The following is a 24,184-nucleotide window of genomic DNA, read 5'->3' as shown; positions in this document are numbered from 1 at the left end:
GCGGCGGGCGCGGCGGGCGCGGCGGGCGCGGCGGGCGCGGCGGGCGCGGCGGGCGCGGCGGGCGCGGCGGGCGCGGCGGGCGCGGCGGGCGCGGCGGGCGCGGCGCGCTCCACGCCCAGCAGCACGCGGTTGCTGTAGAGCTGGCGGCGCTCCTCGGCCTGCTTCTGCAGCATGAAGGCCTCGAGCGTGAGCAGGCCGGGCTCGGGCGCGCGGCGGGCGGGCGCGCGCAGGCGCGCGGCGGGGCGGCGGGCCAGCGCGCTGGCGGGGCGGCGGGCCAGCGCGCTGGCGTCGAAGTCCAGCAGGTTGGGGTTGGACGCGTGGATGTAGTTGATGGGCTGCGGCTTGGCGGCGGGCGCGGCCGGCGCGTCGGGCGCCGCGCGCCGGTAGCTGCGGTAGTGCTCCGTGGGCACGGGCACGCCCGACGGCTTGCTCTGGACAATTCCATGACGAGACAACGCTGGCTTATTCAAATTGAATACGATAAAATCTAAACTCTTTATGTGCTCGTTTTTTCTGTTGGTAAACCCACTTAAAGACTGCCACGACTTGCAAATACGAAACTATATTGTCAGTTAGAAGGAGAAAAAACAATTAAGAGAGACACGAGAGTACTTATGAGCTGTAAGATCCATCAGGCTGTGACATGAGCTTGACGAATCTAGCACCGCGAACAAAAACATACATTTAGAATAAATTAAAAAAACAAATACTTAAATTATATATAAAATAATATTAAAAATGTTGACAATATATACTATACAACAAAACTAGCTAAACTAACACAAAAAAGAGTAAAGGAAAAAAATAAAAAATAATAACTAAGTTTAAACAGTACCACAGTATTGCGATAGGAAGTGGTCCTTTAGTTGTTTTTTTTTTAATATAGGAAGACTATTATGTCTATGTCAAGCACTTTATTAATGCTGTTATACAAAGTTAACAACCTATCAATAGGCGCTGAGACCCCCAGATTTGTTTTCGAGACAGCAGCTTTAAAAGGCATATAATTTTTTACACGACTGAACGGCCTTTGGATTCTGACAGAAACTTTATAAAGTAGATCAGACGCATCTAGGGCATTATTAAAAAGTCTATATAAAAAAGAAGATATATATATATATGACTATATGAGCTAGAACGATCTAGACGGTAGAATATAGCGATGAACAGACCTTGCCGTTTTTGGTGTCATCCTTGGGCTTGGCTCGCGAGAAGAACCTCAAATACTTCCTGTCGAGGCTAGTGGCGGCCGCCTGGCTCACGTTCTCCTGGGACTCGCTGCGACTGGCGCGATGCGTCAGCTTCTTCAGCGACCCGAATTTTGATTTATCTTTTTCTCGCTCACGTTCGCGTTCTCTCTCTTTCTCGCTTCTCCGTTCGGATGTTTCCGAGTCCGATTCGGTTTCTGAATAGTCTGTTTCGGAAAACTGTTTCGATAGCTCCATCTGAAAGAAGACCCCTGTTTTAAATTTTAAATAGGGTCGGTACTATCCCAACTACTGCAGACCGGATCATTGAACTCGTTATAAACAATTTCGAAGAAGAACCAACAGAAAATTATGACTGCAGCATTAGGAATACTGGGTCGAGTCTCGTCATCGACAGTACCTCGATTACTGAAATCGAAAGTTTCAACCAATGTATGGTTCCTATCTTCAGACTCAGCACTCGGAACGCAGTAATGCACAAGAAGTCGCAGTCTGCTGCGGAACTAGGCACGGCGGGGCCGCACTTACGGTGGGGCCGCACTCACGGCGGGGCCGCACTTACGGTGGGGCCGCACTCACGGCGGGGCCGCACTTACGGTGGGGCCGCACTCACGGCGGGGCCGCACTTACGGTGGGGCCGCACTCACGGCGGGGCCGCACTCACCGCAGCGCCGGACACGGACGGCAGCAGCGTGGCGCGGTGGATGAGCTGGATCCAGGCCAGCATGGCCTCGCGCGAGTCGCACGCGAAGTAGAAGGCGCTGCCGGTGTGGTACACCTTGAAGGCGTGCGCGCGCGACTTCACCTCGCCCGCCGCGCACGCCGTGAAGCCCTCCAGGTAGATCATGCAGTCCGCGCGGCTGCCCTGCAAATTTAACCAAATTTCTAATATAATAATTACAATAATTAATAGGACACGAAATTAACATATTATAATTATCTGATGGTTAGCTAATTTTTCACTGTTTTGTCATTACTTTCCAATAACAACGAGTTTAGCTTAGGGGATACAATAAAAAAACATAAGAAATGAATTGCTAAAAAAAAATAAGGAAAGCTATATTTTGACAATTTAGTTTTTTGGAGATGCTTGGTTTGAATTTACGTTATGTTAAGTTTAATTTACAGTTTTAGGGCCAATTTCAACAATAAACTTGTAACAAGACATCAGCTAACGGGGCATCAAAAACAACATCCCTGTTGTTTTTGATGCCACAACTTACGTTAACACAATTTACGTTTTATGACATACATTTGACAGACCATCAATAAATCAAGCATCAGGCGAAAGACACACTCTCACATTACTGTTTGGTTTAAAACTATCAATAAGAAATGTCAGAGTTTATACATTGGTCCTTCAGAATCGTAGTTTTATTTAATTTTGTCGGATAACATGTTAGACAAAAAGGTTTTTATTCGATAAATGTTAAATATGGAGGATTGATTTGAAATTTTGCTGGTTTTCTAAATGTTCTTCTTTTTAAATAATATTTTACATAGATGGCGGCAAAAGTAAGAATTATTTGTTTTTTAATATATGGAAGTAAGGAACACTGTGCACCAGAATAATTTGTACTAAACAACAAATAACTCGCATGGGTGATTCTGCTAATGTATTTTTATTTGTGTATCCATGTTTCACGCAGCAAGGATCACATTTGTTATGTAAGTGTAAAAGTAAAGAACCGTATGTTAGCTATTTGAAATATGATTAGTGTCTGTCAATGTACCTCATGAAATAATAAGTGTAACCATGTCAATATACCCTTGTTGCATACGTTTCATGACGTACATTGACAGTTAGCAATTTCAAATATGATTAATGTCTGTCAATGTACCTCATGAAATAATAAGTGAAGCCATGTCAATATACCCTTGTTGCATACGTTTCATGACGTACATTGACAGGTAGTGATACCGATTTATGTATAGGTACATACTGATGAGACTTGTTGGCATTGAATGATTGTGGTGGACGGCAGGCTATTCTCGGCTGTGATCACGTTCGGACGTGGACATAAAATATATTACTGTGAATAATTAATGTGATTAATGTGTGATAAATAGGAGATAAATAATAAAATGATTTAATGAAATTTTATCAGAGTATTATTCCAAATTACCCTTCTGAGCTTTCACGTACTTACTCCGCGGGGCCGTGCGGGAAGTGCGTGCACGCACGTACGCACGCACGCACACAACGTACCTCGGGCGAGCGGTAGGCGTACAGCGTGTTGTGCGCCAGCAGCAGGTGGCGCGCCGCCCAGCGCGGGGCCGCGGCGCCGCGCGCGCGCACGCGCTGCCACACGCGCCCTACCGTGCGGGACGAGCACACACGCACGCACGCACACAACGTACCTCGGGCGAGCGGTAGGCGTACAGCGTGTTGTGCGCCAGCAGCAGGTGGCGCGCCGCCCAGCGCGGGGCCGCGGCGCCGCGCGCGCGCACGCGCTGCCACACGCGCCCTACCGTGCGGGACGAGCACACACGCACGCACGCACACAACGTACCTCGGGCGAGCGGTAGGCGTACAGCGTGTTGTGCGCCAGCAGCAGGTGGCGCGCCGCCCAGCGCGGGGCCGCGGCGCCGCGCGCGCGCACGCGCTGCCACACGCGCCCTACCGTGCGGGACGAGCACACACGCACGCACGCACACAACGTACCTCGGGCGAGCGGTAGGCGTACAGCGTGTTGTGCGCCAGCAGCAGGTGGCGCGCCGCCCAGCGCGGGGCCGCGGCGCCGCGCGCGCGCACGCGCTGCCACACGCGCCCTACCGTGCGGGACGAGCACACACGCACGCACGCACACAACGTACCTCGGGCGAGCGGTAGGCGTACAGCGTGTTGTGCGCCAGCAGCAGGTGGCGCGCCGCCCAGCGCGGGGCCGCGGCGCCGCGCGCGCGCACGCGCTGCCACACGCGCCCTACCGTGCGGGACGAGCACACACGCACGCACGCACACAACGTACCTCGGGCGAGCGGTAGGCGTACAGCGTGTTGTGCGCCAGCAGCAGGTGGCGCGCCGCCCAGCGCGGGGCCGCGGCGCCGCGCGCGCGCACGCGCTGCCACACGCGCCCTACCGTGCGGGACGAGCACACACGCACGCACGCACACAACGTACCTCGGGCGAGCGGTAGGCGTACAGCGTGTTGTGCGCCAGCAGCAGGTGGCGCGCCGCCCAGCGCGGGGCCGCGGCGCCGCGCGCGCGCACGCGCTGCCACACGCGCCCTACCGTGCGGGACGAGCACACACGCACGCACGCACACAACGTACCTCGGGCGAGCGGTAGGCGTACAGCGTGTTGTGCGCCAGCAGCAGGTGGCGCGCCGCCCAGCGCGGGGCCGCGGCGCCGCGCGCGCGCACGCGCTGCCACACGCGCCCTACCGTGCGGGACGAGCACACACGCACGCACGCACACAACGTACCTCGGGCGAGCGGTAGGCGTACAGCGTGTTGTGCGCCAGCAGCAGGTGGCGCGCCGCCCAGCGCGGGGCCGCGGCGCCGCGCGCGCGCACGCGCTGCCACACGCGCCCTACCGTGCGGGACGAGCACACACGCACGCACGCACACAACGTACCTCGGGCGAGCGGTAGGCGTACAGCGTGTTGTGCGCCAGCAGCAGGTGGCGCGCCGCCCAGCGCGGGGCCGCGGCGCCGCGCGCGCGCACGCGCTGCCACACGCGCCCTACCGTGCGGGACGAGCACACACGCACGCACGCACACAACGTACCTCGGGCGAGCGGTAGGCGTACAGCGTGTTGTGCGCCAGCAGCAGGTGGCGCGCCGCCCAGCGCGGGGCCGCGGCGCCGCGCGCGCGCACGCGCTGCCACACGCGCCCTACCGTGCGGGACGAGCACACACGCACGCACGCACACAACGTACCTCGGGCGAGCGGTAGGCGTACAGCGTGTTGTGCGCCAGCAGCAGGTGGCGCGCCGCCCAGCGCGGGGCCGCGGCGCCGCGCGCGCGCACGCGCTGCCACACGCGCCCTACCGTGCGGGACGAGCACACACGCACGCACGCACACAACGTACCTCGGGCGAGCGGTAGGCGTACAGCGTGTTGTGCGCCAGCAGCAGGTGGCGCGCCGCCCAGCGCGGGGCCGCGGCGCCGCGCGCGCGCACGCGCTGCCACACGCGCCCTACCGTGCGGGACGAGCACACACGCACGCACGCACACAACGTACCTCGGGCGAGCGGTAGGCGTACAGCGTGTTGTGCGCCAGCAGCAGGTGGCGCGCCGCCCAGCGCGGGGCCGCGGCGCCGCGCGCGCGCACGCGCTGCCACACGCGCCCTACCGTGCGGGACGAGCACACACGCACGCACGCACACAACGTACCTCGGGCGAGCGGTAGGCGTACAGCGTGTTGTGCGCCAGCAGCAGGTGGCGCGCCGCCCAGCGCGGGGCCGCGGCGCCGCGCGCGCGCACGCGCTGCCACACGCGCCCTACCGTGCGGGACGAGCACACACGCACGCACGCACACAACGTACCTCGGGCGAGCGGTAGGCGTACAGCGTGTTGTGCGCCAGCAGCAGGTGGCGCGCCGCCCAGCGCGGGGCCGCGGCGCCGCGCGCGCGCACGCGCTGCCACACGCGCCCCGCCGCGCCGCGCGCCAGCAGCGAGCGCGCCGGCACCGCGCGCCGCTCTGCGACAGGCGTATCAGCACATTACTATCTATACACTTATAATAAAACTGTCACTGGAAAATTACTTTTTGACCGGACATTACTTTATTACCGATTAAATCGAACCAATTGAATTGGTATAGTTGTAGTCGGTATTCCGGGTCAACATATCACGATAAACAATAAGTTTCTTCCGGGAAACGGGATAATTTTTTTTATCAATTTTACTTCATAGCTCCGTTGAATTTGAACCGATTTTAATAATTCTGTTTTAATTTGAAAGTGTATACTATCAAGTATATACTGTCATATTTAAATGAAGATCTGATTAATATTTTCGGAGAAGGATTATGTCCTTTATCTCTGAAGTCCATTCATTCAAAGCTGTTTTCCCTCGGGAACAACTTAAGAAATCGGTATAAAAGGTAACCTATGTTCTTTTCCATGTCAAAGGCTACATTTCATCCAAATCCGTTCAGCCGTTTTTGCGTGACCGAGTAACAAACATCATCATAGTTAGTAGGATAATTTCACTACAGACTACCGAGTGGCAGCCTGAGGCAACTAAGGGCAAGGGCCGGCGCTCACTCGCGAGCATGGAGTTCTTCTTCTTGAGGCTGCGCGACTTGGCCGACGGGAACATGCCGCGCACGCCGCCCGGCGACAGCGCCTTGGGCGCCGCCAGATCCGCGTGCGCCTGCTCGCTGGCCGCCGCCACCACGTCTTCGCGCCGCTCGGGCGAGCCGTTGAGCGGCGCCATCTGCCGCGGCGGCGACACCAGCTGGATGTCGCTCTTGCTGATGCGCGCGTGCGGCGCGTGCGGGGCGGGTGCGGGTGCGGATGCGGGTGCGGGTGCGGGCGCGGGCGGCTCCTCCCGCGGCTCGCGGCGCGGCAGCGGCTCCCACAGCTCGCGCGCCACCTGGCGGCGGGGAGCGCTCTGTACTGCACTTATTCACTACTCATGGCCGTCACAAGCAGGAACCGGTGGTTGACGACTTAGAACATATAGTGTAAAAAATAAAAGATGCCGCCTTGCTTCGTCTCGGGTTAAGTCAGAATGGCCATTGAAAAAATTGGTCAACCACCGGTACAAGTATGTTTTTGTGAATGTGGTATGTTCCATATAGGCTCCGAAACGGCTGGACCGATTTCAATGAAACTTTCATGGAATCTCCGGATTGACCTGGCGAGTAATCCTGTATAGTTTGGTGACGATCGGAGCACTCCAATTGTTGAACTGTCAAACTGTCAAATACAGCTTTTATTTACTTTGATGATATTCAATTGTTGGGTGTACATGGGTGTAGATAATGATCTTCACCCGCTCGATAATAGAAGAGAATGAATACGGAGAGAAATAAATGATTAATATATTATGAGACTTAAATTTAAAGATTCATGATGTAAGTTTATTGTTTAAATAAAATAAAGTAAAATCTAGCACGTCGAAGCGGGCTGGGTACGCTAGAAGTAAATAATCCTAAATGGATTGACCGTTTTCAGATTCGTCTATAACTCTAAATTACTAAAATTTACAAACATATTAGTGCGGTGAGGGTGAGAAATAATTCGTTCTTAATTCAAATATTCGCGCCAATAAGCGCTTTTCGAAAGCCACGTCTTTCTAAACCTACATGAATAAAGAATTTTTGAAATTAGAATTTTCCCCTAATCGCTCTTTATCTCCTTTACAAAATATTTTTACTACAATTTATCTTCAAACCTTTCACGAAGACACAAAACCAAGTCTTCAAACCAAATTATTAATTTATGGATAAACTGGCCGCACATATGTAAATGCTTCACAGTGCTGATGACGTCAAAACAACATTCTTACCGGCACGGGAACGTCGCCGTGGGGGTAGCACTCTCTCGGCGGCAACGCCTCGCGGTACGGCGGCTCTCGGGGGAACACTTCCCGCGGAGGGGGGAGCGGTTCTCGCGGGGGCGGCCGGGGTGGTGGGGGCGGCGGGGCGTTCGGGGGAAAACGCTCTGTTATGCGCGGTTTGAGGTACCTGCAGGAGAATGAAAAGCTATCAGTGGTAACCAGACAGCATCGGCCTACCCTGATCATCCGTTAGCCAATCTACCATTCCCAAACTCGGGGGTCCAGCTTTGTCAACTAAGATGGCTGGCCTTGTTAGAGACGTTATACTCGTGAACCAAATCTGAGACAGTAGGCATGATGACATGTTATTGTAATTTTTTTTTTTTTTTTATATAAATTGCAAAATATATTTTAACTTTTTGCTTCTCCCGAAAACGGGTGTCATGGCCGCACTTGTGACGTCATAGGCGTATTGATTACAAAAAACTTAGCAATTGATAGTTTAAAATCACACGACTTGATATACGCTGACATTTGCGAAGTGAAAGCGGTAAAAAATTATGTTAATATAGATTGAGTCTTAGTTTTGTTTTGCAGTTTTATTTATTTAAAATTTATGCAAATCCTACTTCGAATATGAATAAAAATACGCTTGCTAAATACATGAATCGTATCATTGGATTAATGCAATATTGTACCGATTCTTTGTTACTGTCACCATTTCTACTTTATTATGGGGAACTGGTTCAGAAGTTATATGCAACATTGGCTCCTGAAAGGTGTGAAGCTCATATGTATCATATTTCTGGTTCGGTCAGTTGGTTTTGTACAGGTTGCGTCGCGGGGAATAGCTGCGGGGCTCACTTGAGAGCGGGCTCGCCGCCCAGCAGCGAGTTCACGGCCTCCGCGAGCTCCGGTTGCGCGGCCGGGCTGCACCGGTCGCCGTCGCTCCACGCGTCGGGCCGCTCGTCGGGAGCGTCGGGCGCGTCGGGCGCGTCGAACGTTTCGGGCGCGTCGGACGCGTCGTCGTCGGCCAGCGCGCGACGAGTGCGCTGCTGCAAGATGGCCACCTCGATTTGCGAGCTGGACTTCTTGAAGTCCAGTATTTGACCCGCTTTTTCCAAATGAAGCGTCGGACTGTCGCTGCCCGGGGTGGTCGGGGACTCGGGAATAGTCTGCGCTGCCAGTGACCCTGGTGTTGAAGATGATGTTAAGTGAGTGCAAATATTTAAAAACACACACGAAACATGCTACGTTTCATCCAATATCAACAAACAGGTCCCACGGGATTTTTAAAAACCCACTAAAAACACGGATAAAGAATGAGGACAACAACTAGTTAAATCGGTGAATTAAATACCCGTCGCCTTCACAAAGAAGACGAAAAACACAAATTAAAGTTGTTGAGACAGTTTCTTCCTTCCTGTTTGGTTTTACACGGGTTTAGAATGAAATTTCAGGATTGATCAGTAACTGGTTCCTGAGTTTAGTAACCACTGCTCAATACCTCTGTTGCGTTTAAATTTATACAGTGACAGGTCAAAAAATACCACTAGGTTGATATTATAAGGATTTGTATAATTAACTACAAATGTCTCCTGTACCTACTGTTTGTATCGTGGAACAAGTTGTGGTACGCACGATTTCATACTAGAGGCTGGTCTGACTCGCATTTAAGGTTGCGCATCTAAATCTCACGCTACGTTTTTGCTTTAACGTGAGGAAACATGCACGCCTGAGATTTTTCACAACGTTTTAAAGGCGTGTAGTCTACAAATTCGCCCCTAGCCAGCGTGGTGGACTACGACCTACGAGAGGAGGTCAATAACTGGTTGATGATGATGAAGATGATGATCTACTGCTCGGTTTACTAAACCTAGGAATTAATGCGGATGAATTTGAGTGATGCGTAGAGATTCACCAACTATTCAACTAACGATGTTAGGCGTCATACGACACCGATTGGGCATGTTTAGGGAAATCGTAAACTGACACTTGACAGATGAAAAAATATTTGAATTTGGTCCTTTAATAACGTTACATTCAAACGAATAATTTAAAATGTGACAACTTAAACACAAAACGCCACACTTCGTGACAAGTATAAGAGTTGCCAAGTGAAAATCGATTGGTGAAAAGTAAACGCGTGTCTAGGCTGCATACCGGGCTCGGAGGCGAGGTCGCGGTCGTAGGCGGGCGTGGAGTGGCTCTTGTCCAGGCGCGCGCGGGGGGCGGGCGCGGGGGCGGGGGCGGGCGCGGGGGCGGGCGGGGGCGGGGCGTTGCGCGGCGACAGCTGCAGGCCCGCGCTGCACGACACGGCCTGCACGCGGACTGCGTCAGCACGTGTAGCGGTGCCGCTACACGTGCCGACTGAGTATAATTTGTTACACGATGTCATTGTTCTGACTCGCGTGCAACAGTAAATATTAAGGTGAACAGTGAAACATTTGAATGACGGTGTCGCGTAGTTGAATACTGAGTTTGTCGGTGGCGTGCCAGTGCTCGACACCGTGCGAAACGCCCAATGATGGACGCGTAAGACTTTAAATTTTTACCGTGTCGATAGCGCTCGGCATCCACGTTTCTTATTCGCACCACACAGATCCGGAATGCACTTTCAGTTTCCATTTTCCCCCCTACCTTTTAAACGAGTACCTTCATATCAAAGAGTGGACAGGCATCTTCTAGGCGAGCGCATTCCAACTCGGACCGCATCATGATGTGACCGTCCGGTGTGATTGGAGTCTAGCGCTAGTTTACATACAATGAAAGCACCTTCGCCTCAAATCGAAGGATACGGGCGGCGCTTTGTAGGACCACCACCTTAAAAGAAGCAATAATAGTATCCCTAAGTATGCTTGGGCAGGCAGACAACAGAATGTCCTGTTACGCACCTTGTCCCGGCGGTACAGCGCCGCGGCCGCGCGCGCCGGCTCGCCGCCCGCCCGGCGCCGCTGCAGCTCCTGCCAGAACTGCAAGCAAGCGGCACGTCACGTCACGGCGCCGGCCCGCACGCTCAGGCGGCACGTCACGTCACGGCGCCGGCCCGCACGCTCAGGCGGCACGTCACGTCACGGCGCCGGCCCGCACGCTCAGGCGGCACGTCACGTCACGGCACCGGCCCGCACGCTCAGGCCGCACGTGAATAGTCAAGCTTTTCCATGCAACTAAGAACATGCAGCGCCCTCGTTGAGACATTATTGCACGTTCATTATGTTCAAAAACAAAAAAAATGCTCCGTGCACGTTTAACTACAAACCTGCAAATGTTGCTACCTCATAAACTTTTCTCATTTTACCCATTTCATGGTTAATGTTAAGAACATTAGATGTAAAATAATTACTGTCGACTGACCCAAAATTCAAATCTCTACGCATATTTCGCTCCCACGCCAATGCACTCTCAGATCATCTTGACTTTACAATCGGTCAATTATGGAACATTTGTATAATTACTGTACTATAACTCGGAGGTGGGCGGTGGTACATGCAGCACAGTTTTTACTATTGCAGTGCCACCCTTGCTAGTATTTTAAGTGCCATTGTAAAGATTTATTATTACTATTATTTGAATAAAGAAATTGCTAAGCTTCTGAGCGTATAACCGTGCAGTGTCGGAAGGCAAGAGGGCTACAGCAATTGAGAGCGGAATAGTACGCGGGTGAGCCGGTGCCGCGCCAGGTGGGCGGCGCGTACCTGCGCGGTGCGTACCTGCACGGCGAGCGGCGCGCGCGGCGCGGGCGGGCTGCCCCCGCACACGGAGTGGCGCCGCGCGCGCGCCGGCCGCGGCGCGGGCGCGTACAGCCTGCACACGGAAAATATGTTATTCAGAAATAACCTTTCCATAAAACATATTAAAATGCTTACAATTTAAAATATAACCTTGGCTTTTCCCTAGTTAAACAATTTCAATATTAAATAATTCAACTTAGATTACTTTAAGTTATCACTTGTGCTTACACGTTTTTTTTATTCTTAGATTTATTGTAATTAAGATATCTGACTACAAATTTAACCGTACTCGAAATATAAACAATACTGTAACAGAGAACCTTTTTCATAATATGTTATAATTCATAATCGCTTTTCGTTTCGTAGGTAGTACAAAGTCAATCCAAGAATAGGCATAATTCGTAACGTTGCTAGATCTTTCTTTTTGTTAACGATTCTTCTACTTTTTGTTAAAGGAAAAAAGATTTTAGGCTTGCAAATAGATTAATACGGCAGTCTGCTCTGAGAACGAAGCGGAATAACATCGAAGTGATAAGTGTTAACATATTCGACTACCATTCTGGACCATTGACCTACGATTGGAAATGTGTTTTGAACCTTGTATTGAAGAGAATATTAAAGTCCTGTAACAATCATCAGGAGTTCCGATTCCAACAATAACCAAGGTTTGATTTAAGCTAAAACCCAAAGTATGTGCACGGAACAAGGAATTTAAATGAATAGAGTAATAAAAAAATGGTTAACATAACCACTTTACACTGACGGTACTATGTTTCATAATTTATTTATGCGACGTTGTCTTTTATGCATACCTTTTGGGTTCTATCACTGAGGGATGCAATAAGATGAAATGCAACGTTTTTCTTGCCATAGTGGCTAAGTTTAAGTAACAGAGTGTTTGTTGGTGTTATGTTTAACACAATTGAATGCTTTGGATAGATCACAAAAATCACCAATGGAATTTTACGCAACTTCCCAGGCGGCATAGATATGTTTTATAAGTTTAGCGCTGGCATCCCTAGCGCATATAGTGAAGACATTATTTCTTGAGGGATCAAATAGGTATGTAATTGTTAATAATATTTACTAAGGAATAAGTAATTAGTTTTTATTCAAACTTGAAGTTTGTATAATATCTGTTGTAGATATATATTTAAATTTAAATAAAAGATTACACTCTTCGAAATCGTTCCCTAACTTCTGAGCTGCTATAGGTGGAGAATCTAGTGTAAAATTTTTCAAAAGTACTTACTCTCTCAACAACTGAAAATTGAAATATCGATATTTAGTTGAGCCAGACTCATTTGAGGACTAAAACTGCACGCGTGCAGAACATGAATAACTCGAGCGGCGCTCACCTCGTAGTGTCTAGGTGTAACTGCGTCGGCGAGGCGGGGGGCGACAGCGGCTCGCTCTCGTCCGACGACGAGGCCGGGCTCTCTCTCTGCGTCGCCTCAGTCGCCTCAGTGTCCGCCTCTACCGTCTTCTCGGGGGCGGTGGTCTCCGTTCGGGGAAAGTCCAGTTCGTATCTGAAACACGTATGACATCGACAATGTTATTTATACGATTTTTTTTTTTTTTTTTATTTATCACATGTACGAGTAAAGTGACGTAAAGAAATTATACAAACAAATGCGTACCTCACATCTTATATTGGTGTGTATGTAATGGTGCAGTTTAAAATCTACTGTCCCTGATTTAGGTAAAAACCTGTATTACAGGCGACAGTGCTCTCCTTAAATTGTTGTCTCGATGATTGAGTGTATGATTGTGCGTGTGTGAGTTGGCGTCGCGTAGGTTCTCGCGTATATGTTTGTTTATATAAGAAAATTATTATATTAAATTATATATATAAATTTGTTTTGCAGGTGTGTGTGTGTTTGTATGTGTGCGTGTTAGAGTTTTATATATTAATTAGATTCTAAGACTTCTAGGAGTTTTCCAGTTTCAGCATAACATTTTGTCAGTAGCCACTCTTTTACTCATTTTTTACAGTTATTTTTATTTAGGGGGTATATATTTATATCTCTATTGATTTTATTGTAAATTCTAGAGCTAATGATGTAGTACTGCCTCCCGGCAAGTTTACTTTTACCATACGTAAGAGGCATATCATCGCTTCGATGATCAATTACCTCAACTCGCTGGGTACGATTCTTTAAGTAATCATCGAAAACATCCTCTTACTCCTATTTTATAAAGCTCAGTCAGCAGTATGGGTACAGAAAGAGTGTCGAAGTTCTTAGATAAATGAAGGAAAAATTTTCGATCTACGGATCTAGTAATAAAATATTTCTTTTCAAGACAGAAAAATGAATTTTAAAATGTAAAATGTAAGTCGTTAATATTGGAAAAGAGCAATTGCCGAGTTTCTCGCCGGCTCCTTCTCGGTAGAATCTGCCTTCCGAACCGGCGGTAGAGTCACTGCACACGGCCAGTACCTGTGCCGTACGCGGCGGCGCGGCGCGCGCAGCGGCGGCGTGGTGCGCGGACGCAGCGCGCGCGCGCCGCGGCGCCGCACGCGCAGCTGCAGCTCGGGCGCCGCGCGCGCCGCCGCCGCGCACGCGCGCGCCACCGCCGCGCCGCCCCAGCCCAGCACGCAGCGCGCGCCCACCTGCGGACCGAGGCAGAATATTAAATCAACACTAGCATATGACGACCTTGTGACGACCCTGTTGAAAATGAGAGGCCGACGCGCACAATGCACAGGAGCCGCATGATTTAAATTTTGCACGTGATGTTAGGCCCGTAACGGATTTCTTTCAGTAAAAACTGAGGCAGTGGCTCACTCGAAAACTATTTGGTTTCGGTTTCACGGATAACTCTCAGAGACTGTACATAATGCACCTCTAAAACCTGTGAAATATAATTTACATTGTATAACAGCAGGGATATATCGACTGTATAGATCGACTGAACGAATCGAATGGTCGTCATAGTCCAGTAACCAAATTGAGGATATTGTTTTGCATATTTTAAATAGCTCTCTCTGACGTATTTCCAGTTTTTTTTTCATTAACTCACTAGCGCTCGACCACAATCTCACCCGATGGAAAGTGTAGATGTGTTCTGAGATGGGACGCGCTCACCTAGAAGATTACCTCGCTCACTTCACTTTTGTTTTAAAGATACCCTTGTTGTAAGAATTAGGAAGCACAGAACTCGGAAGGGCGTTCCGAACCCCAGCCATAAGTATCAGAAAAGAAGATGCAAAACGCTTCGTGCGAGTTTTTGGAAAATGACATAGGGATGGATGCCCGCTGTTTTGCAATGCTTCGGTATTGTAACCTTCAGTCCAACAACCTTTGAAATTTGCCACGTAACATCTGGTGAGTTTTCTTTAATTGGAAAGAGAACCAACTTACTTGCACAATTTCATCAGCCTCATGGACCAAACCGGACGCGTGGGCGGGCGACGCGAAGCGGATGTCCGCCAGCTGGTGGTGGCCGCAGAACGACGGCACCACCTCGAAGCCGAGCGGCTTCGAGCCTTGCCGCAGCGACACGGCGTCCAGCGACGCGGGTTGCAGAATCATTGGGTCGGACACATCCTGCAACCCGACATGGCTGTGGTTGAACGCGTGACCCAGAATCACCGAGCGATTAACTGCGCGGAAACTGCTGAGCACGTTACGTATATTCAATATCGCCCTTAATCAATTAAAATATATATATTTATTTATTTAAACATCTTTATTGCGTAATAAAGGAGAAATTACAAATATAGTTAAACAAAAAATTAAAAGCAAAAGGCGACCTTATCACTAAAAGTGATCTCTGCCAGGTAACCTTACCGATAGTACACAACAAAACATGAGAGACGGGAAATCGCAATTAAAATAAACAATACATAAATTTACACACTTAAGTACATACTACTAATAACTAATATAATAAATAATTAAAAGAGATAAATAAAATAAGATATAAATAAATATATATATATATATATATATATTAACAAATATTTATATATATTTACTATAGATACATAAGTACACATATACGAACAACAAAATTATAATGACAAATAGTGATGTCTAACACGGCTTTTGAAAATAGCTAGGGATTTAGAGCGACGAATATCGTCAGGGAGTGCATTCCACAGCGTTGCAGCTTTTATTGTGAAGGATTCCGAGTAACTTTGCGACTTACATTTCATCATTCGGAGAATATTCTCCCTAGCAGAACGCTGAGATATATATTATACACTTCAAGGACAAAAACGCCGTCCACAAGGTCATGACTATTACTTGCTTTTCAGTGTAACTTAGATGTTCAAGAAAATTTGTGATTGAATTTGTACTAGAATGGCATTTGACTGTACTAAATTTAATACAAACCGTATTGACGACCGATTGGGGTAGTGGACAGTGACCCTGTTTTCGGAGTCCAAGGCTGTGGGTTCGTTTCCCACAGCTGGAAAATGTTTGTGTGATGAACATGAATGTCTTTCAGTGTCTAGGTGTTTGTATGTTATAAGTATTTTATCTATATCGTTAAATAAAATATTCATCAGCTATCACAGTACGTAGATCACAAGCTACGCTTTCTTTGGGGCTAGATGGCGATGTGTGTATCGGCGTAATATATTTATTTCTTTGATTCGGAAGCTAAATTGCTATGCCGTCACCGCCACCGACCTGGATGATGTAGTCGGCCACGTCGGCCACCGCCGCCGCCGCGGCCGCCACGGCGCGCGCGGGCTGCTCGGCGAAGCGGTCCCGCTGCGCGCACGTGGCCGCCTCCAGCGCCAGCTGCAGCAGCGCCGCCTTGCGCTGCGCCAGCGGCGCGCCCAGCGCCCACCTGCGCACGCGCACACTCACGTGTCCAAATAACTCTTCAATATCTTAGTGTTAATAAAAAAATGTTATTGTAAAAAAACGTGGGGTGCATGGTGTCAATAGTTATAAATATTTTATTGGCACATCTTAAACGCTTTTCATCCACGCTTTTTTTAAAGAAAAACATTTTTTTTATTCACACTATTATTAATTTATATTTATTGACATTTTTAACACTATTCTTAATTTAAATTCATTTTCTATTTTTTAATTCGGTTTTCTATAGAAAGCGTGTTTTTTAGTTTTTTTAAACTATTATTTTCTACTTTTTAGTTTGGTTTATTTATAATAGCTTGTTTTTTTTTAAATTGTTATTAGATCTAATCTACTATCAATTCCGTTATAACTGTAATTATTTTCCAAATTATTAATGTGTGCGGTAAGAGCCCCATTCCCGCTCAGGAATCTATATTAAGACGTAACAACCATAACAGTCCCTACGCGGGTGCTGCTGAGTGCCCGATCAGAGTGTCTCTCGAAATGCAAGTTATAATTATTATTTAAAACAGCACATTAAAAAGTAACAGCTAACGCCCTCTACCATCTAGTAGCTTAATGTTTTCTTTGGAATTAGTATTTTACCTTAGATTTCGCTGTTAGGTACGCGAACGCCATCTGTTGGTAACGCCACAGGTTACCAACCAGGATTTTACATTTGGGTCTAGGTGGCGCTGTAGTAATTGTAATTTGTTCGAAAAAACTAAATAATCTGTATCGAAAATTGGAATAATCTTCTCAAATTAGTGTATTGTCATCGGTCCTCGATATGTCTATAAAGTTCGAACGAAATCTGACCGTTTAAAGTTGGTCAAAATAGCGTCCAAAGAAGTCGGTTACAAACATACATACAAACATACAGGTGAAGCTAATAAAAACAGTGTATTGTCATCGGTCTTCGATATGTCTATAAAGTTGAAACGAAATCTGACCGTTTAAAGTTGGTCTAAATAGCGTCCAAAGAAGTCGGTTACAAACTTACATACAAACATACAGGTGAAGCTAATAAAAGCGTGTTAAAATACCAGGCAATATTTCAATTTGCTTGAAGTGCCTTATTAATAGTTTTTCAGTCGCTACTCTCGACCGTACGATAAGTCGTTTCCGGAGCGAGCGTCAGACGAATACCGAAGCCCCCAACCTGTCCAGCCAGCACACGAGCGGTTTGACCGCGTGCACGGTGCGGGCCACGTCGGCCAGCGAGTGGGTCTCCAGGCGCGCGTCCGCGTGCCGCCGCAGCGCGCGCGCCAGCGACGCGGCGGCCGTGGACACGCGCACGGCCAGCTGCTGCACGCACTCCCGGGACAACTCGTAGTGCTGGAACGATCCGATGTCGACTGTTAGCGGTTTCGGCTGGTTCGTCAATATCCTCTTACTCAATGTGACAACCAAGTCTTGGGAAGTACCAACTGTATTCCAGCCTGAAGGTTGTAGGTGGGCTTAACACCTAATCCTCAGACTGATGAACTGCATGACTTGCGAGCTCTGCTAATGTGATGAATTTTCCGATAGACATGGTCACCAATAATTATAACTGCTTAAAAAAGTATGGAAAATGTGTAGCTGTAGTCAAATAGAATGAAAATGATCCTATTACAATTTCAATTCAATATACAATGATTTTTGCATTATATGATAATATGGTGGTATTATAACACATTAAGTATGTTAGCCTTACGTTAGTGTACTTGACATTTATGTGTTCTACAAAAGTTTGTCTACCTTTCTGTAAATGTAAACATGCCAGCATATAATATAGTGTTTAATCGCACAGCATTTTCATAGAAGAATGTATAGGTTTGTATAGATACTCCGATAAGTTAAAATCATAGTAACAAAATAATGTTATCTTAATTTGTGAAGTTAGTGTGTGTGGGTGTAGTAATCTATACATATGTCAAGGTATTTGTCATTCACAAAATTAACTGAAGGATGTTGCTTCAGTATTTTTTGTATGCAATCAAAAAATCATCCATTTTCACATACATTTTTTAATTCAAAATATATTTACTCCTAAATGCTATTAATTAGAAAAGTTTTTGATCTAATACAATACAGTAGAAATTTGATTGTTTTTAGGATTTAAACATGTTTGCTCAGAGACAGTAATTTGATTTAAATGTTTTTATTTGCAATAGCTGCTAGAAATGTTTTTATGTTCAGTGTAGTTCTAGGATCTACCTTGCACAAGAAACATGTTCAGTTAATTTAAAAATTATATCTTCCTTCGCATGCTGCAGCATCCCCACTAATTTTATCGGTGATTAAGTATTTAGTGTGTGAAACCTTCCTGGCTTTGATGAATGCCAGCATCAAGAGGAATGATCATGGTTCAACCACATGCTTGCATGTTCAATTCTTGGTCACTTGTGTATTATAACTCATATTTGATTATACAATTATTGAATTTCTTAAAACTAGCAGAGCAGCCTGCTCACAATCTCTCTCACAAGATAGAATAATTCTAAAGATTGTTAATCTGTAAAATTATGTTGAAAAAGAGAATTCTGCAGAGTATATTGCCCTCTGTAAAATCTACGGTATGAACTAGTGGTACAGTCACTACAAGCAGACTGACTTTCATTTGGTGGATCCAAGCTTTAAACCTTGAGATCTTATGAGAGTAGAGACCCAGCAGACTGCATCATTATTCAAAGGCTGAGGAGAGTAGTTATTGTAGTGTTTGTGAGTCTCTTTTTTTATAACCAGAAACAGGACAAGGTTATAAAAAACCTTTTTGGAAATATTTAAAAGGCCAGATTTGTCTATACTCATATTATAATAGGGAAAGATTGTTTTGTTTGTTTGTACCACTCCCACCACCACCACCACTTGACCACTTGAACACCACAAAGTTTGAACCGTTTTTTTACCAACAGAAAGTGAATTTTAGAAAATTGCAATGATGTAGCCTAAAGTAGAAAAATTTTCCTCATCAAATTCATTATTTGGCGTGCACTGAGAAACTATTGATGATAGTTAAGGTTCTTTTACAAATCCTGCATCAACTGTTAGTTTTCCTGAGAATTTTTTGTAGGTATATTAAGTACATTAATCATGTAGTCCATAACTTTTAAATATTGCCCTAATAACTGGAAATGGAAACAAAGTGTGTTACATTAAACAGTCATGTAATAACAAAATATGTAGAACATGCAATCAAGATATATGTTGATTAGCATAGTTATGGAACACTATGTTACAGAGATATAAAAGAAATGTTAGGTAATACTTACAAAGTTCCGCAAATGCTCCACCGCCTCCAATATCAGTTCCTGGTGTCCTATAATGTTGACGCCCAGATACTCTAGGTCGTCGCAACGTAATGTTAACAATTTGGCTCCATTCAATCCTTTGTCCCTCAGCTCTGGCACGTACTGGGCCACCTTGGGCCCCAACCCTGCAAAAACATCACCACTTACTGTGAGTCACCACTCACCACCAATACAATCACACCGCCTGTAGCAACCGCACCTGACATCCACTCTGCGACTTGGTCTGGAGACCATTCTGGAATATTTAAACTGCCCATGACGTTATCCCAGCCTTCTTATTTTCCTTACTTCACTAAACATTGTTTTTATACGACAAAATTCTTTTCTTACACCGAGCCGAACAATTGTTTATTGTCAGTAAATGTCAGCTACCACCTGTCAGTGTCAAACACAGATCGAAGATCGAATTTCGGACATCACATCACCACAGACCAAACAATAGACTAACTAAACACAGAGACACAGAAGAGATCAAGTTATTTTGTACTGTAAACATAACAATAGTAACATTTAAATAAATATCTTATTTTTTAATTTCCGTTGGAATTTCTAAAAGAATTATGAAAGAAATATTTGTACTGTTGAGAGCTGTAATACTTAATTAATTAATTAATTTGTATTTTGATACTTTTTGAGATGGTGCATAAGTCAAAAGATCCAAATGTCGATGTGTCGATAATTTGTGTTTGAAGTCATGTGTGGTCTTATAAGTGGAGGTCTCGAGTTAAAGTGCGTGAGTCGAGGTTTCTCTGGTCTGGCCAGGTGTGAGTCTCTTGGGCTGTGTTTATTACCACCCGTTCAACAAATACGTGCTGTCAAGTGGTTTCGATACGATGCCGTGTAGTTTTACCATGTAGTTTTAGATGACCCGATAATGTATGAACATTTAGGATAAAAATTTTATACAAACACTAAAATGCAAAGTTATCTGCAAATTGCAAATCAATCCATCGATTTTTTAAAAGTTTTTTGACAGCCGATTGGTTCATTGAGAAGCGACCCCTTTTTTTTGAGTCTTAGGCTGTGGGTTCGATTGCCACGACTGGAAAATGTATGTTTGATGAACATTAATGTATTTCAGTGTCTGGGTGTTTATCAGTACGTGTATCATAAGTAATTATTTGTATTATATTCATAAAAATATTCATCAGCTATCTTAGTAGGTACCTACCCATTACACAACTAACGCTTACTTAGGGGCTATCTTTTTATTTTAAGTTTTGCTCACATTTAATGTACAGAAGCAAAATTTCTACTCCTAGGATTTTAATTGATTTGGTAGTATCTGTTTGTTTTTTTTATCCAGGCCTATATTGTCATCTGTTGAGTACAAAGTTTGCACAAGGTCTTGCTAGATGGCGCTAGATGTGTTAACTCCATCAAGTGTACTACGTAATGCGTTGTACAAAATCGGTACGACTCTTATTTTTAGTAGTACATACTTTTAATCATTTAATAAATGAAATATATTAATTAATTTATTTATATTTATCACAGGTGTAGAGTTGATTCTTCAGAGGGAAAGTGCAGCGCCAGGGCCGGTGCTCTCTGGATCATCGGTTGACTATTTCTATTAAGTTCAAAGGAGGAGGTAGAGGAGTTAAAGAAGGGCAAGGGAAATCCCACAAACCGCCGTCAACAATAGGCAAACTCCACTTCCTTTTATTACGTAGGCCAATAGAATGAAACTAACATCTCTTTTTTTTCTGACAATTTTGGATTGTTTACAAGTTCTGTAAGTAGTGAGTTAAAAAACGGTACCTACCCCAGTCTAGACGAGTGAGCAGTAACTACTTACGTACTTCGTGTGGGGACGAACTAACTATTGTTGTCGTAGTTTTCTTCGTAGTTTCTCGAACCGTTTCGTAGCATTTTCAAGCCTTCGTAGTTTCAGTCTGGGTTATATAGTGGAGAGGTCAAACTCACAAGTTAAGCAGCAATAATAAAACATATAAGAATATCTGTACAGATTTTTTTACTATGGGTAGGTTCTATTTATTAATACCTACCGAGAATAAGTCGATTTTGCCACTCACGTATTGATAATAATATATTTTTTATTTGGTAACTATGACCCATCTATTATAAAACAGAATAATTAAAAACTAAATCAAAAAAACTTACATGAAATATTAATTTTTAATAAAGAAAAAGTTACAAATTAGAATTTCTGCCTCCCGGCAGCCCTACGTGGAGTTTAATATAAAGCTTGTGAATCGAAGATTCGTATCTATTTATTGGTGCTTTCAGAATGCTCTTACTGCTTACCCACATTCTTGCATTGTTCGATCTTTGCTTATAAATTGGTGGGTAGAATGAAAATAAAATGGCTGCATCAAGCCGTGTAGGTAGTCAACTTCGCATCCTTCGAATGTGCGTGAGCGAACAAAGATTGGTTTCGCGACCGTCTACGAGGCAATACGTTGCTGGCCGTGGTTAATTCCATGTGAAACGTGTTTATCGTCGTTGGATAGCCGTGCTTCGCCATACTTCGTCGCGAAAGATAGATCCCTTGCGAGAATCAAATACCTACAGTGGAAAGTGCTGTGTAAAGTCTGCTAAGCCGAAAAAGCGCCGTGCGTTACGCCAGCGGTTCATCATTCGGGGAGAAGTGGATTATTTGGATACAAGGTTGGTGCAGTTTAATTACTTATTCACCGATTTGAGCGAGGGTCGAAAAATATTTCTTATTTATACTTAGAAAAAATACAGTCCACTTCTATTTTGTATCACTTACCTGTTGTAACATTCAAGTGCTGCGAAATCCGAACACGTAGGTACCGTTTGCGTTTTAGCTAGTTACTATACTTAGTCCAAAAAGTGGCAAGCAGAGAAGAATTTAACATAGGCCAAGAAATAGCTATTTTTAGTCTTACCTATTTTCAGTCAACAGTTAGTATATGATGTGTATGAAATATGTTGATAGATTTGTACTGCACTATGTGGGTATGTTAATAAGTGACCAATAAATCACTAAGTATCTGGATCTCGTGGTTTTAATAAATAACATTTGCGACCAGTGTCTTATAATACAGAAATCCACGTTAAATTGTTAAAATACATAAAGTTATTTCTTACCTCTACAGACTAGGGCTCCACCTACAATCTTTACTGGTAAAAACTAGAAAGCCTGGCCCTTTGCGAAATAGGTAGTTAAGCGCGAAAACGAAAAAGCTTGTCCTGAACAATTTTCAGTCAATAGTCAGGTACATCGCTTCCTCAGAAAACCGAAACAAGGCTCAGCTTTCGGCTCGTGGTAATTTCCGGGCGGCATGCTTGTCGACACTCGACTGCCGTATCCCATCAGTCCTAGTCTTATATTATGAAGTAGTCAGGGAGAAGGTACCTGTGTAACCGTCCAGGGGCTACCTAGGGTAGTTCCTAAGTAGGCATCTAATAAAGTAAATATTGCGTAGCATTAGTGAATAGCAGGGTATCTTTCTACGTATCGATAGGCCCTATATAAACATTATTTGTAAATCTAAATATGAAATGGTTGTCCGCTAATTTATGTTGCAATGGTTATAACTTATAATGAAATAAGTAGGTAGGCAAGAAGGAAATTACAATTCCTTACCTATGAAATACATTCCAGTGAGGGTCGACAGCAACGTGGCATCATGCAGCGTCTCTTTGAGATAAGAATCGATTAATATTTGTTACATAGTCATTTGAGCTAATAAAAAACTGAATCGAATCTCGTGAGATCCACCGCGCTTCTCGAAATCGAAGCCTTATTCAAATGCTGTAATTGTGCCTATAGTTGTAATGTAATAAGTATGTGCTTACTTCATGTGTTAGGGTATCAAGGGGCGTGGGTTAAATATAACAGCCAAACCCCTAACGTCAGGCTAGCCCGCTACAATCTTAGATTACAATCAAAGACTAACTGGTTGTGGAATAAAAATATATAATATATATACTTCCCCACAAACGTATAGACATTTAAGCATTTTTCGCAAGGCCGATTCTACCGATAAGAAGCCGGCAAGAAATTCAGCAGTTGCACTTTTTCTGTATAATTTTACGATTTAATTTAACAAACACTTTAAGTAGGTTCCTATCTTGTGTAAGATGAAAGCGAAGCGGCCTACTTCCAAGCAACCTTCTCATTTTTTAGTGGAAATGAACTGTTGCCTTATCCTAAATAATATTATCAACACCCTGTACAAGGGTCCTGTACCTTTCCAAAATTGATATTCCCCAATTATATCCCCTGAATAGGGATAAAATTTACGTGTCCACATGCCAACACGGCAACGGAAAAAGAGAAGTTTACCCCCGTTTCTTATAATGTACATTGTACACTTATTTTACCTACTTGGATATTATTTTCACACGTGCGCGAATGCTCGGAGAGTTGATAAAACTGTGGGAAAAGACAAAATGTTGTCCTTTCCCAGGTAAGAAAAATGTATCCCGCTCTTGTTAGCCGTGCTGGTGTGAGCTGTCGCACTGGCGGGAGCTCGTCTGCCCAGCAGAGGTGGTCATCCCACACTGCGCTCACGTGTCTAGCCCACCGGTCACCGGTCTTGCGACAGACATGACCCACCCACTGCCACTTTAACTAGTTAATGCATCGGACAATGTCGGTGACTTTGGCTCTACTCTAGTACTTACAATTACATTTCCTACTTCATCTAAATATTGAGAGCTAAGTACTTCTTTATCTAGCAT

At 45.6% G+C, this 24,184-nt stretch overlaps 1 protein-coding gene across 1 annotated transcript; it reads right to left on the bottom strand.

Moving 5' to 3' along the window:
* Positions 1-5: 5 nt before the first annotated feature.
* Positions 6-19,862, bottom strand: LOC120625953 (the record flags this gene model as incomplete). The annotated part of the gene is made up of 17 exons (XM_039893233.1): positions 19,707-19,862; positions 19,469-19,632; positions 17,374-17,549; positions 16,035-16,197; positions 14,757-14,942; positions 13,833-14,005; positions 12,750-12,920; positions 11,317-11,464; positions 10,555-10,632; positions 9,824-9,980; positions 8,525-8,852; positions 7,670-7,847; positions 6,421-6,751; positions 5,698-5,852; positions 1,873-2,073; positions 1,173-1,445; positions 6-431 (listed from the first exon to the last, which is right to left on the bottom strand). Coding segments are annotated over exons 1-17 (3,366 nt in total), but the record flags the coding sequence as incomplete, so codon positions are not given.
* Between the last annotated feature and the right edge of the window lie 4,322 nt (positions 19,863-24,184).

The sequence above is a fragment of the Pararge aegeria genome, chromosome 8, assembly GCF_905163445.1.
Source record: "Pararge aegeria chromosome 8, ilParAegt1.1, whole genome shotgun sequence".
Taxonomy (NCBI): Eukaryota; Metazoa; Arthropoda; class Insecta; order Lepidoptera; family Nymphalidae; genus Pararge; species Pararge aegeria.
The sequence above is the reverse complement of the archived record's forward strand: the minus strand, read 5'-3'. Positions and strand labels throughout refer to the sequence as shown.